At 35.1% G+C, this 14,823-nt stretch overlaps 2 protein-coding genes across 8 annotated transcripts in view; both read left to right on the forward strand.

Moving 5' to 3' along the window:
- LOC143251048 (sulfotransferase 1C2-like) overlaps positions 1-7,246 on the forward strand; it is a 38,065-nt gene extending 30,819 nt beyond the window's left edge. For 5 of the 7 annotated variants that reach the window (XM_076502375.1, XM_076502376.1, XM_076502378.1 and 2 more), the window contains one exon: positions 6,168-7,246. In XM_076502375.1, the coding sequence (XP_076358490.1) occupies positions 6,173-7,144 (972 nt within the window). In that variant the 5' untranslated portion in view covers positions 6,168-6,172 and the 3' untranslated portion in view covers positions 7,145-7,246. Of the gene's footprint in view, positions 1-4,468; positions 4,712-6,167 lie in introns of those variants that run through there. The other 2 variants (XM_076502373.1, XM_076502374.1) reach the window with 2 other exon arrangements.
- Positions 7,247-10,557: 3,311 nt separating this feature from the next.
- Positions 10,558-14,823, forward strand: part of LOC143251049 (sulfotransferase 1C2-like) — a 31,172-nt gene continuing 26,906 nt past the window's right edge. The window contains exon 1 of the mRNA XM_076502382.1: positions 10,558-10,621. Coding sequence (XP_076358497.1) covers positions 10,573-10,621 — 49 coding nt within the window. The 5' untranslated portion in view covers positions 10,558-10,572. The remainder of the gene's footprint in view (positions 10,622-14,823) is intronic.

The following is a 14,823-nucleotide window of genomic DNA, read 5'->3' on the forward strand; positions in this document are numbered from 1 at the left end:
CAAAAATAAAAAACACACAAAATGATATGGATCATATATAGTTATAACGATTAGAAAAATACAGTGGTACCTCGGTTCTCGAATTTAACCCGTTCCAGAAGGCTGTTCGAAAACCGAATCAATTTTTCCCACAAAAAATACTGTAAATTAAATTAATCCGTCACACACCTCCAAAAATTACGCATTATGAAGCATTTTAAGTAGAAATTTTGATTATTTATATCTGTATAATAATACTCATATGCTTAAAGTCAACCACAAAACTATAAACACAATAAAAAACAATAAATGAAAATTTAAGTGCACTTTACCTTGCTGAGGAGAGCTGATGGTGTAAGTAAAAGGTGGTGATGGACGTGGAGAGTAGGAGTGTTACTATTGTTCTGAAGGGGAGTCACCTTCCATATAAACATCAAGTAACTCTCCTTCTGGGGTTCTTTCTATTTGCACCGCTACAACCTGCTTGAGACTAACTAAAATATTTCTCACAAAAAACTTGTCTAATGAGGTTTGTTTCTACCTGCATTTTAAAATGTTTCTCAAGTAAGACATGGCATTGTCATTGAAAAGGTTTATGCTGCGGTTTGCTACAGCTTTGTGAGGGTGAAATTTTCCACGAAACTTTGTAACTCTCCCCATTTTCCACACATTTCTTTGATTAATCAACTAGGAACATCCTAGGGCCTCCTCATCTGAAGACACTTCCTCAGTTGCCTTCTGTTGCTGCTCCTTCTGAAAGTCTTGGAGTTCTTCCGTGGTGAGCTCAGTTTTGTGGTCTTCCACCAACTCCTCCACATCATCACCACTCACATTCAAGCCCATATACTTGCTTAGTGAGACAATATCCTCGACAACAGGCTCAGCCTCAGAGCCTTCAAAGACTCTATTTGCTACTGAGTCTGGCCACAATTTCTTCCAGGCTAAGTTCATGGTCCTCAGAGACACTTCCCTCCAGGCTTTGTCTGTGATCCTCAAGCAATGAAGGATATTAAAGTGATTTTTCCAGAACTCTCTGAGGGTTAACTCTGTGTCAGAGATCACTTCAAAGCACCTTTGAAACAGTGATAAAACTGTACTCTTCCACCAACCCGTTCTCCAAGTCTCGTGGGTGAGCAGGTGCATTGTTCATCACAAGAAGGGCCTCGAGTGGCAACTGTTTTTCCGTGAGGTAATTCTTTACACTTGGGGCAAACACTTCATGGACCCACTCCATAAAAAATTGCTTGGTTGCCCATGCTTTGGCATTTTCTTCCAAAAGAGGTCTGTCTCATCACAGTTGAACACTTGTTGGGAAATAAAACCCTCAGCTTCTACATAGTACTTAAATTCCCTTACAAATTTATCAGCAGCGTCATTGTTAGAACTGGCACCCTCCCCATGTCTCACCACACAATGTATGCCACTTCTCTTCCTAAATTTTTCAAACCATCCCCTACTAGCCTTAAAGGCATCACTTGTATCAGTACTCGTTCCAGGGTGTTTTCAGGAGATCAGCATACAACTGCTTTGCTTTCTCACAAATAATGGTCTCAGAAATGCTATCACCAGCTAACTGTTTTCGTTTACCCAAATTGTTTGTGATCTTTGTTTCGTAAGCATTGTCACTCCTTTTGCAACCTTACCTCATTTGATGACCTCTTTATTTTTCATTATGGTGCAGACTATAGACTTCGCCAAACCAAACTGTGTAGCAAGGTCGGACACGCGAACACCACTCTCGTATTTCGCTATGAGATCTTTTTTCACCTCTATTGTGGCTTTAACAACCATTTTATTTTTAGTTTGCTGCTTTCATTATCCTTCTTTGACCTCATTGTGGCTTATTTAATCAGAATATTTAGAAAAACAACAAAAAACAAAAAGAAAAACGAGAACGTTCACAGCAGATTTTAGCGGGGTGTGTGGACTGAGCGACAGGTGCGGGGAAATTGTTTTGGGCAAGCTTGGCGTGGGCCGAAAATGGTCGAAAAGTCGTTCGGGTTATTTCGGGGGTTCAGGCCACGACAGCTTGGTTCGGGAACCGAGTTTATGTTCGACAACCGAGACATTTTTTTCTCAAACAATATGTTCGAAAACCGAATTGTTCAAGAAGGGAGTCCTTCGAGAACCGAGGTACCACTGTAATGAAATTCATAAATAAAAACGTTAGTAAGACAGTCAAACATACTAAACTCTAGGTCAACATTTAGGCAAAGATTGTCAGAAAATTATCTCAGGACCTAGGTCCATCAGCACATAAACATAATACCTTTATTGATTTGCTACATTCTGATTGGTTGAAAACCATTCGAGACTAGTCTAAAATCGATTCGAGACTGGCTTCAATCCATTTTGGATTGCAAAATTTTCATTACTACTTTTGCTATGGTAACTGTATGCAAGAAGCAATGTCAATGGTAATATGCAAATCCATTGTGAGCCAAAAAGTATTCCAAAATAATTTGTGATCAACAACACATACTGTAGTAACATATATAGACAGTGATCATCCTGTACTGATACACATACATCACATATAATCAATTGCAAACTGTACTGCACATTGAACTAGTAAATACTGGGTTAGGCCTAGGCCATATTACCTTATTCCTAATCACATATCTCAAGAATGAGTTGTAACCTAAACTAGGAGATCAATTCTGACCTGAGGACTTTAGACGAGCCAACAAACCATACATCAACAAAATAGTCATACGTCTGAAACTTTATCTGCATGCCTGGATGCGAAGGTAAATTCAAAACGACGACCTTAAATTGGGAATAGTCCACTTCATTATTCCAGGCTACATTTGCACTTCCAGTGTACTTACACCAAACTAGTTACAGTATTTAGGCCTAACGTTAGTGTTGTTATCTGAGAACTGAGTGACTATAACATTAGGCCTAATGCTAATACATTGCAACTAAGGTCACTAACGTTAAGCCTAATACTCGGTACTAACCTTGCTCACATAAACTAGTTCGATTCACGCACTTTTTCTATTCTAAATTGACTTTGTTTATTTGTCGGTTCTTTACAGTATCTTTGTATGATCACGGTGCCACAGTACTGTACTACTACTAGAGTATAATGTATAGTGTACACATAACAACATTTAGAATCTTGTTGTCGTATAAGTCGAAGTCTTACGCAATTTGACAATAAGTCAATTGTTTTCCCAGCTTTTCAGAAATGTAATAAACACATACTAATCCAAATTTATGGTCGCAAAATAGCTGAATTACACCTAAAAGTTTGTACTCGTTGTCCTTGTGTTTCTGTCTCCGATTGTTCGTTCGTCTCGTAAAAAATATCACCAGAAGATCGGGCCGGGTTGGAGCATTATGACGTCAGGATAGAATAAAGGAAGAAGTAAAGAGAATATAATTGTGGTCTTTATTTTTGAGTCTAAAAATGGAATATTTGACAAATTTGATAAGCTATTTATGAAAGGGGATAAAAACAAGTGTGCTCGGTCTCAAATGTGATTGAAGACCGGGCACCTTTGTATTTATCCCCTAAATAAATCTCAGCTTCAGATCTGTTTATATCATTACATAATCACGAGAGAATACACACATGCCCAAATACTCTTATTGGCAACATGTAATCTATGAACAGTGACATTGCTACAGTGGCATTCCTCTCAGATTTTTCCTTGGTATGATAAATTTCAAAACATGTATTCACACACAAAGGAGGTTTGTTCTTTTTTTACAGCAAGTTGTTTGAAGCCAAAAAAAATTATGGCTCAAAAAGCTTCAGTGAGAATCACACTTATAAAAATATTATAAAACACATATGAATAATGCAATACTAATGCAAATAAAACTAAAACAAAGGAGACAATAACCCAAATATAACGTGTGAAAACAGAAGCCGAAAAAAAAAAACCAGCCACGTCTCTGCACACAACTGTCACAACTTCATTTGACTTATGTTTCTGTAATATTATACTCTTATTTTTCTGTAGATGTGACTGAATGAAGCAGTAAAGGTAAAACAAAACAGTTCCACTACTATAATTTCTTATACACAGCCACAACAGAAGAAATGATTGAAAAAATATTTCATCTTTGAGATCAGACATTATAGCATACGATCGTCTCGTACCTGAAGTTTTATCAACATTTTGTACTGCTCTTTACAGTAATCTTTCGCAAATCAATGACTTCTTACTTCAGATACATAGTTCAGTAGTTTCTCGAAACTTTAGTCACTCACCGAGCCAAAGAAAACGTTTTTTTTTAACAATGCAGAGTAAAGTCTTACACGGCAGATGAGGACAATTACAAAAAAATCAACCAAAGTTGAGTGTGGCTGTGAAAGAGTTAAGGTCATGATAGCTAGGAGAAAAAAACTGTGTGGTGCCCCCTTCCCTTGGTGCCCTAAGCACGTGCTTATTTTGCTTAATGATTAATCTAGGGCTGCACAGGTTTACTTAATGGTGTGATAATCAGTTGTTTTGTTTCCAAGTTACCTTTGGACTTTCCCGGAACTTGGACTTGTTATCATTCCCACAGGCGTCGCTAAGTTCTCGAAAAATTTAAGTATCGGATTCATATATGCGGGAATACCTTCGTCATTATGATGTTAATCATGGTTTTCTGTTTTTATTTGCCAACATATTAACTGGAGATTCTGGTAGGCCTCGAAATTAAAAATTTTTTTAGTCTTATTTATTCTATATTTACGTCCATTACAACGTGGATAAAGCCAGCCGTAAATCTTGTATGTACTCGTATTTCTGTTGTTTACTTGTTTGTATTGGACTACAAAAATGGTAGTTTGGGTTGGTCGTGACCTAATGGTAGACGTAACGAAATCATGAAATATTTTTCACCAACTGCATCTTGGCAACCGATTTGTTAATGACAGCAACTAAAGTTCCAGATATTTAATTATGTCGATGGTAGTAATTTAGTTGTTGTCAATATCAAATCACTTACTAACCTCCAGGAAAGTGAAAAATATTCCACAAACTTGGTACGTCCAATCCTAACTATAAAACAATTTCCATGAACTGTTATGGTGTGAATCAGATTAAGAAAGGGGATTATAACCATTAATAATTTTTATACGAGTCCTTTACAAACCGGATTTTACTGTAGAAATTAATAACATTATTTATTTCAATATTCATTTTAACACCGTCTATGTATGTATAATTGTCGTTGTCTAGTTTACGTAGTGAAACTAAGACTAATTTGGAATATTAAAGAAATTTTCTCTCATGATAAATGGAAATGGTTGTTTTCACAGAGAAACATTGATTTTTTTTTGTTTACTGTTATTCTTCCTTTAATTATAGCGGGATTAACTTTAAAAAAATTCGGTGGAGTTATAAACTGGTTCAATACATCCAGAAATATTTTTCTCAGTCGGTGTTCAAACAACCCGAAAATTTATATTTTGAGATCCTATACTACCATATTAAAAGCAATCGAAATGAAAATTGACACAAACATAAATTTTTATTTATTGACATAACGAAATTGGTTCTTTCTAGGGAGTTTAGAGCTCGCAAGAAAAGCAGAATTTTGAGTAAATTACTTTGTCTTGTATTAACCAATTTCCAAGGGACTTTGTTGAAATGTAATTTTCAATAGTTCCATACATATACATACAAACATTTGGAAAATCCATATTGTCATATTAAAACGGACAAAAGGTTAAATAAACACATAATTTTGGGCTAATCACTTAGCCTTGTTTCGGTCAATTTACATGAAATTGGGTACAAAGGTACATTTTACTGGCTCCAAACGGAGATATAAAGTTTTAGAACTTTTATCTTTTGATCAGTTTTCAGTGAAGAAAATACAACTTACATGAAATTTGGTACAAAGATACCTTTTTGCAGGTCCCAAGTATTAATGTAAACAGCTTTCGAGTTGTTGTTTTTTCTGCTTTTTACGATTTTTCTGGCGTAATAATTGTTCAACTGGGATTACGTGGCTATGTTGCATTCGCACATATATTTTAGCTTCCTTAATATTAATATCTACTTGTGCGTTGATGAGGAAATTTTACTTTTTTTTTAAAGAGAGGTACTTTATTTTTAAAAGGTGTTGTTCTAAAATACTTAGATATACTATTTCAATCATTCTCTTACTGTAGTTCAACGTACTAAAATACGTGAATAGTTTTAATGCATAGTACAAACTGCATAGTTTTGTTACTCTAGGAAAGATGTTCCAAATCAAGAGGATGCCAGCTTACCACGACGTTGATGGTTTTAGAATACCACAATCAATGTCACCCAATTGTTTAAGGGGAACCATACGATATGAACCGAAAGATGACGACATATTTATTGTTACTTTTCCGAAATGCGGAACAACTTGGACCCAACACATTGTTTATAACATACTGAACAAAGGAGAGGAAATAAAAAATTTCAAACAATTCAATATTCGTTGCCCTTTTATGGAATTTTTAGGACCTCAGTCAGCGGAAGACATGCCACGTCCCGGAGCCATCAAAACACACCTGCCATTTCATTTAAACCCTTACTCTCCTAAAGCGAAATACATCTATGTAGCTAGGAACCCTAAAGATTGTTGTGTTTCCTTTTACCATCACACTAAGATGCTCACAGAATATCAGTTTACAGATGGAACATTCGAGGATTTCTTCGAAATCTTCCTAAATGGAAAAACCGATTTTGGGGATTACTTCGACACTCTTTTATCGTGGTACAAGCATCGAAATGACCCTAATGTTTTGTTTCTCACTTATGAAAACATGAAATCTGATACTCGTGGCACGGTTTTCAAAATTGCCGAATTTTTGGGTGCGGGGTACGCATCCATGCTAAACTCCGACGAAACATTAGTTAAAAAGATTCTTTATCAAACAAGCGCAGAGTATATGATGAAGAATGTAAATGAACAGATACAAGAATTTGTAAACAACGAACATGATGACCAAGAAGATGTTCCAGAAGGAATTAAATACTGTAACGAATACATTAAGAAAAATAATATAAAACCCATGGATGACATTCAATTTGTAAGAAAGGCAGTCGTTGGCGACTGGAAGAATCACTTCACGCCAGCCCAATCTAGAAGATTGATGGAAAAATTTAAAGAAAGGACAAAGGAAACCGACATTCCACTTCTGTGGCCTGGTTTGTTTTCTGATGTAGAAATACAATGGTGAATTTATAATACTTTTTTAAAACAAAAAAAAGTTTTAATGTATGATGACCACACTTCGATCATAGATGTCTCGAATAAAGGAGTAAAAATTAATGTAACAAAACAGTTTGATTTTTTTACTCCTACATTGGTAATATCATGGAACTAGAAAACTGTATACTGTGGGAATCAAAATTATTCAATTTAAAACTTTTAACATTATCACCCATAACAAATCGTTAATACTAAAATGATGTTAGTCCACTGTATCACGATGGACTTGTAGTTTGGTTTATTCTGAATTTCTAGCAAAGCCACACGAGGGCTATCTGCGCTAGCCGTCATTAATTTAAGAGTGTAAGAGAAGAGGTAAGGTAACTAGTCATCACCACCTGCTGCCAACTCTTGGGCTACTTTTTTATCAATGAATAGTTGGACTGATACATTACATCGTCCCAAAGTCTCAAAAGGGTTAGAATGTTTTCTGTTACAATAATGATAAGTATCAGAAATATAACCAATTATATAAATCTAACAACAAATCTTTCATTAGTGTTCGCTTTTACTGTGTGTGTAAGTTGGAAGGTTCAGAATTTTCAGCAAAAACCTATTCCCAATTTTTAAATAATAGACTAGACTCCAGCTAGTCATTGGTAGATTTGAGCTTACATCGTGAAATTGAATAGTAGTATCTAATCATCACTATTAATGGACCCACAATCCCAAATGATAGGGTGCACTTTTACAGTCTGGGCATCCTAACCATTAGGCCTTATCTGGTCATAGCTTGTAACAAGAACCTGCTCAATGATCCAGATTGAGTTTGTTCAGGAAATGATCAAAACCACAAAATACAACTAATTTAATAATAATTATATTCCGTATGACAGGAAATCATAACTTTTATTTCTGTGTGAAAATTATTATTTTTTACATCAGTGTCATGTGTTTAGTGAAATGACAACATTTTTCTGTAGAATCACCATTGTTTATTATTTTTATAAGCATGTGCATGCATGGAAACGTTGGCACTTAAAAAAATTACATTTTGATACACAACACAGGACTCAATTGAGATGTTTAAACTCTGCTTTTAGTAAGGTTTTAATGAAAACAAATACAATAAAAGTTCCATGAAAAGAAGGTTATTTACAAAATTATCAAAGACTATTTTTATCTTTAAATTGTTATAAAATGTTTTATGGCTATTTTTTTCCAATATTCCAAAACGTACAGTTGAAAACACAGAATATGTCTGTTAACAAACCTCTTATCTAAAAGCTCCAATGAAAGGATAACACTCAGAAATCTTGTGGTACAACTGGTGAATGTTTACTGGAACATTACAGAGATATACTTTTACAGACTTTAAAATTACAGACATTTAAAATGTTTTCCCACAGATCAAAAAAGGTCTTCAAACATGCATAAAAGTCTTAATAGAGGATTTTTGTTGCAAGAATTTAAAGAAATTGGAAAATAAAAAACACTTTAAATAAATCTTTAATAGTTTGAACAGTATTCTCAGGAGTTTTTGTGATATATATGTAAACAGTTTTGATGACAAGATAGTCATTAGAAATAAAAATGTATCCCAGAATGGCTGGTATGGGTATTAACACAACTGATAAGGAGAGAACAATGTTTCGACCTTCTTAGGTCATCTTCAGGTTAAGAATTGAAGATGACCTAGGAAGGTTGAAACATTGTTTTTCCTTATCAGTAGTGTTAATACCCATACCAACTGTTGTGAGACACATATATGTAAACAGTGTTTACAAAAAGCTTTTGTTTCATTGTCCAGCTCAGTTAACAAGTTCTCGTATCTATCCAAAGGGTTTCTGGACAGTAACTTGCAGCAAATAAAAGATAAACCTGATGTGATACTTTTATATACTTTTAAATTCATTAATGGTAAATTTAGAAGAATATGGAAAAAAAATAACATTCTCACATGCTTTTAATTACATAATTATATACATGTAAGGAGCTAATTTAGTCTAGTGTAATGCACTTTGTTACCAACAGAGGTTTATCAGAATGTCTATAACCACTGTGTATATATTTTATCATGTGAGAAGCCAGCTTAATCTAGTCTAATGCACTTTGTTATCAACAGAGATTTATCAGAATGTCTATAACCACTGTATATATATTTTATCATGTGAGAAGCCAGCTTAGTCTAGTCTAATGCACTTTGTTACCAACAGAGGTTTATCAGAATGTCTAAAACTGCGGTTTTATACAGGTGTTTATATATGATGCAGAAGAGAGAGCAACAGGGCAACAAAACGGGAGTGCGCATATAGGTCACACACAAGGTCAAATATTTATCACCCAGGGAAAAGTTGGGTTTTACCCAATTCCAGATTAGTGTGTTTTTCTTCTTTGTTTGTTTTTTACGCAGTCTGTTCATGACACACTGAGGTTCTGATATCCTAACTCGTCGGCTGTTTCTGTGAGTTTTCCACGTGAACACCTATTGAAGCAACAAAACTCTGTTTCGTGGTGTAAGATTCTGACATCCGGATGTCACACTATTAACTATCTCATACTTCCAAATTCTATATATGTAACGTGTTTGAGTGTTTGTACGTGAATGTTTCGTTAAAACTACAAGTAGTTAAGCCTAGCCTCCCTTCGCTAGTACAGCGGTAAGTCTACGGATTTACAAGGCTAAAATTAGGGGTTCGAATCCCCTCTGTGGGCTCAGCAGATAGCCCGATGTGGCTTTGCTATAAGCAAACACAAACAAACACAATTTAAGCCTAGTGATGGGATATTTTTATTTTATTTTTCGGGTCAAGAAATTAATGATATCCGAAAAAAGGTTTCACTTACAAAAGAATCGGTTTCTTTGTAATGTTTAAGATAATATTCACTTATCAAATAGATAAATATTTTAGATTGTTTCAAATTTTCTAGCACATTGCTTCACAAAGTACTTTCTGCCTATTCTATATCTAAGCCCAATTTTGAAACGACAGAATAAACGGAAGACAGGTAGCAACTGGCACCCACCGCCAACTCTTGGACTACCGTTGCCTGAACGAATAGTAGGACTTTAGTATCACTCTTAGAGTGCACTCACGACCCTAAACGTTGAACACGTTTTGGCAGCAGTGGATTAGGAACATGATTCTCGATTTCACAGTCTGATCACGCTGCCTAATAAATAGTATAATATATTCCGTAAACAAAGCAGCAGAAACCTTGAGACCTGTTTACTTGGCATTCTTGCAAAATTTCACAACTTATGTTTCCAGTTACATGAATTATTTTTCTTATCATTAGGAATGTTACGTGTCTTGTTTACATTTGACTTATTTCTAGGTGTTACGAACTTTTTAATGTGTCAGGTCGGTAAGTAGTGATCCTCAATGTCTATGTTTCTTATATCTAAATATAATGCTGACCTTAATGAATCACATAGGTAACAAGTGATCCTCAATGTCTATGTTTCATATATCTAAATATGATGCTGACTTTAATGTGTCAGGTAGGTAACAAGTGATCCTCAGTGTTTATATTTTTGATATCTTAATATGATGCTGACTTTAATGTGTCAGGTAAGTAAAGTACAAGAAACTAGTTCAATGTTTTCGACTATGCTACTTGTAAGACTTCATTCTAGTTCTCTATAAAAATCTGTACCTTGAGATTACAATAGCTACACGAGAGCTATCTGTCCTATCCGTCCCTCTTTAGTAGTGTAAGACAAGAGGAAAAGCATCCAGTTATCATTACCCACCGCAAACACTTGGGCTACTCTTTTACTAACAAATAACGGAATTGACAGTCACATTATAACGCTCCCACGGATGAAAGAAGCGAGCATGTTTAGTGCGACGAATATTCGAACCCACGACCCTCAGATCACTAGTCGAGTGTCCGTAACTACCTGGCCATGCTGGCCCACATTTTGTTGGTGTTTTTTTTTTTTTTTTAACGTGGCAGGAATGTAGTTTTAAAGAAAGCTATAGACTGAGAAGATACCTAGTTATAATTTCCTCGATTTTTATGGTATCGTTGGATCAGTGGAAGGCGTTCTTTACATGTTGCTAACCTAACTTTCTCACGAAAATAAAGAGTGGTTATTTTGCAGTCTTAACTTTGATTGGCTGGGGTTAGAGGAAAAATCGTTTCTTTACTCTCTCACTGGATGAGTGTATTTGAATATAAGCGTCATAGATTTCATCTGTCGTGGGAAACACTCTCATCTTACCTTCTTTCATTAAAACTTTTTAAAGCCAAGATCATCTATTGCTGTTTTTCTGTATTTTTATAAATTTAACTGGTGCTAAAACGTCAGCCAATCAAACTATTTTATTTTTGACTTTGTTCGATTGTACAATTTTTTTCTTCTTTGTTTTGACCACAGCTTTTTAAACTCTATATTTAACAATCACTGTCTTTAAACTTCGATCTAAACCGCATAAAAATCAGATTTTTACCTTGGGAAACAGTCTAGATAAAAGAGGGACTGGTGTATAACAGAATACATTCAATCATCAAATAACATAGTCACAAAGTTAGGGGATTTTCATAAAAATTTACTGCAGATGGGGTGTGGATTTACTTTATTACATCTCAAGTTCCGGGTAACGTTTAAACATTTTATATAGTGTAAATATAACCGTATCTAAGAATGTCGTTACTCGTAAAACATATACTTTATTATATATTGCCTTTCCTTCCCACTACTATATAGCAGTACGTCAGTAAACCTAACGTTCAAACTCGGGTTTCGATAACTGCGATGAGAAGAGCATTGTCAGCCCAATGTGAATCTTTGGGTTTTACAACAATCAGTGAAATAGATTGGCATGAATATATATTTTATGGTCCTGTTTGTTGGTTAAAGATAGAATTAACTTACTAAAACCGACGAATCAGAATAGTGAACGTTATGTATATGGTTAGGACAAGCCTTCCAAGTACATTTAGTCAGGGTAGGATGAATCTACCAGTCACAAGATGGCAGGTGTTATGTTTAAAGTAACTTTCATCTACCAGTCACAGGATGAGAGGTGTTATGTTAAAAGTAACGTTAATCTACCAGCCACAGGATGATAGGTGTTACGTTAAAAGTAACGTTAATCTACCAGTCACAGGATGAGAGGTGTTATGTTAAAAGTAACGTTTAATCTACCAGCCACAGGATGAGAGGTATTATGTTAAAAGTAACGTTAATCTACCAGTCACAGGATGACAGGTGTTATGTTAAAAGTAACGTTAATCTACCAGTCACAGGATGACAGGTGTTATGTTAAAAGTAACGTTAATCTACCAGTCACAGGATGACAGGTGTTATGTTAAAAGTAACGTTAATCTACCAATCACAGGATGGCAGGTGTTATGTTAAAAGTAACGTTAATCTACCAATCACAGGATGACAGGTGTTATGTTAAAAGTAACGTTAATCTACCAGTCACAGGATGGCAGGTGTTATGTTAAAAGTAACGTTAATCTTCCAGTCACAGGATGATAGGTGTTATGTTAAAAGTAACGTTAATCTACCAGTCACAGGATGACAGGTGTTATGTTAAAAGTAACGTTTAATCTACCAGTCACAGGATGACAGGTGTTATGTTAAAAGTAACGTTAATCTACCAGTCACAGGATGGCAGGTGTTATGTTAAAAGTAACGTTAATCTTCCAGTCACAGGATGAGTCACAGGTGTTATGTTTAAAAGTAACGTTAATCTACCAGTCTCAGGATGACAGGTGTTATGTTAAAAGTAACGTTTAAACCAGTAACGTTTAATCTACCAGTCACAGGATGGCAGGTGTTATGTTAAAAGTAACGTTAATCTTCCAGTCACAGGATGGCAGGTGTTATGTTAAAAGTAACGTTAATCTACCAGTCACAGGATGATAGGTGTTATGTTAAAAGTAACGTTAATCTACCGGTCACAGAATGGCAGGCGTTATGTTTAAATTAACGTCAATCTACCAATCACAGGATGGCAGGTGTTATGTCATCGTGTTGGTGAATGATTTGCTATAGTTTGGAAACCATTGTGATGATAATTTAGACAGAAATATCACTGTAAACATTAAAATGAATAGCACCATAATTAGCAGCGAGTACTGTTGAGTTATTAACTTTTCTCTAGTCTGTCAGTTCAATATTTGGGGCGGTTATCCACAGATATCCCCAGTAACCAAACGTTTATTTTTGGAAGCCGAAAAGTATTAATTCCCTGTTATTAAAACTTTCTGTTGAGATTTAAGTAAAGATGGCTAACTCGTCCCGTTATGTAGTTTTGTGCTACAAATCCCATCCTAAGACAACTTAGAAGTGTTTTTACACTTGTTGTTGTTTATTTTCGTTTTTATGCGAACCATGCAAGAACTAGACGAGCTACTTTTACCAACCAGCAAGTCAGTTCGCTTTCGGTTGTTTGTTGTCAAACTGCACAATGAGCTAGCTGTCTGTGCTGTGTTCATCACGCGTGTTGAAACCTGTTTTGTTGGGTTTGTTTTTCTTTGTAGCATTATGAGCCTTTAGACTTACAGCTTAGTCACAGGGAACGCATCTTTGATGGTCACATGATTTACAAGTACAATCTAATCACGGCACGTTTAATTGTGGTCTAACTTAGGCTTAGCTGGTTGATACAAAGTAGCAAAACAATGATAACACAACCTGGTGAAGAAAAAAAAAAAGACATGGGTGAAACTACAGATTATTTTAAAGTAAAAAAATAATTTACCTTTGGAAAGTTTACACCAAAAACTGATCATTGTTATCTATCTCCAAAATTCTCTAAAAAACGGGTAATAAAACAAGCTGTGACAAAAACGTAGGTGTTTGAAATACGGGTTTCTAGATGTTTGAAAATCACTGCAATTATACGCGAGCATGTTTGCTATAAACGTGATTTTAATACGTTCTGCTTTATGTGTTGTTATCTTTTCATAGATGTGTTATTTCTTCACATGTTTTTGATATCCGATATTAATTTTAATACCTTTAAATCTTTTGGTTGAAAGTCGTGTTACTTTAAAGAAATGCCTGATAGTATACTGTAGTGTTATTCCAACACCTTAGGGGTCATTATGTTTTGGTTTTGTTTTAATGTTCGGTTTCATTTTGCAATAATCCCTACAGTGTCCCGTAACTTATTATCATAACACATAGACTACTAGTGTGTTATTTACCTAAACAACAGCGCGAAAAGATTTATTAGTCGTTTTTGTGAATCACATGTTGGGAATTTCCGAATGTTAATAACCGAGTAAACATATCAACTCGTCTTTAGTAAACATATCAACTCGTCTTTACTAAACATATCAACTCGTCTCTAGTAACATCTTTTTCCTTTTAGACACAGGTTTCTTTTTTAATCATAGGAAATTCCACGAGTTCAAGGCTACCGACAGAAAACATATAATTACCCATTCCCTGATACTGATTTCATACTGATGTCGGTGAGGAAAATCAATCAAAGATTTTTCAGATCAAAGCATAAAGTTCCACGTGACGGTCAAACTCTCCTTGAATGATGAAACAAGTACTTATTACCAGACAGGAATTTTCAAGGTAGACTAATAAATTATCCTACGAATGACTCATCTATATTTGAATGTGAGATAAACCTTTTCAAGAAGCAAAACAGAAACAGAGAAACAATCTAAACATGTTATTGCCATATGTTACAAAACATGATGTGTGTTTTTTTTAAAGCAACGATT

Source organism: Tachypleus tridentatus, chromosome 5, assembly GCF_004210375.1.
Source record: "Tachypleus tridentatus isolate NWPU-2018 chromosome 5, ASM421037v1, whole genome shotgun sequence".
In the NCBI taxonomy this organism is placed as follows: Eukaryota; Metazoa; Arthropoda; class Merostomata; order Xiphosura; family Limulidae; genus Tachypleus; species Tachypleus tridentatus.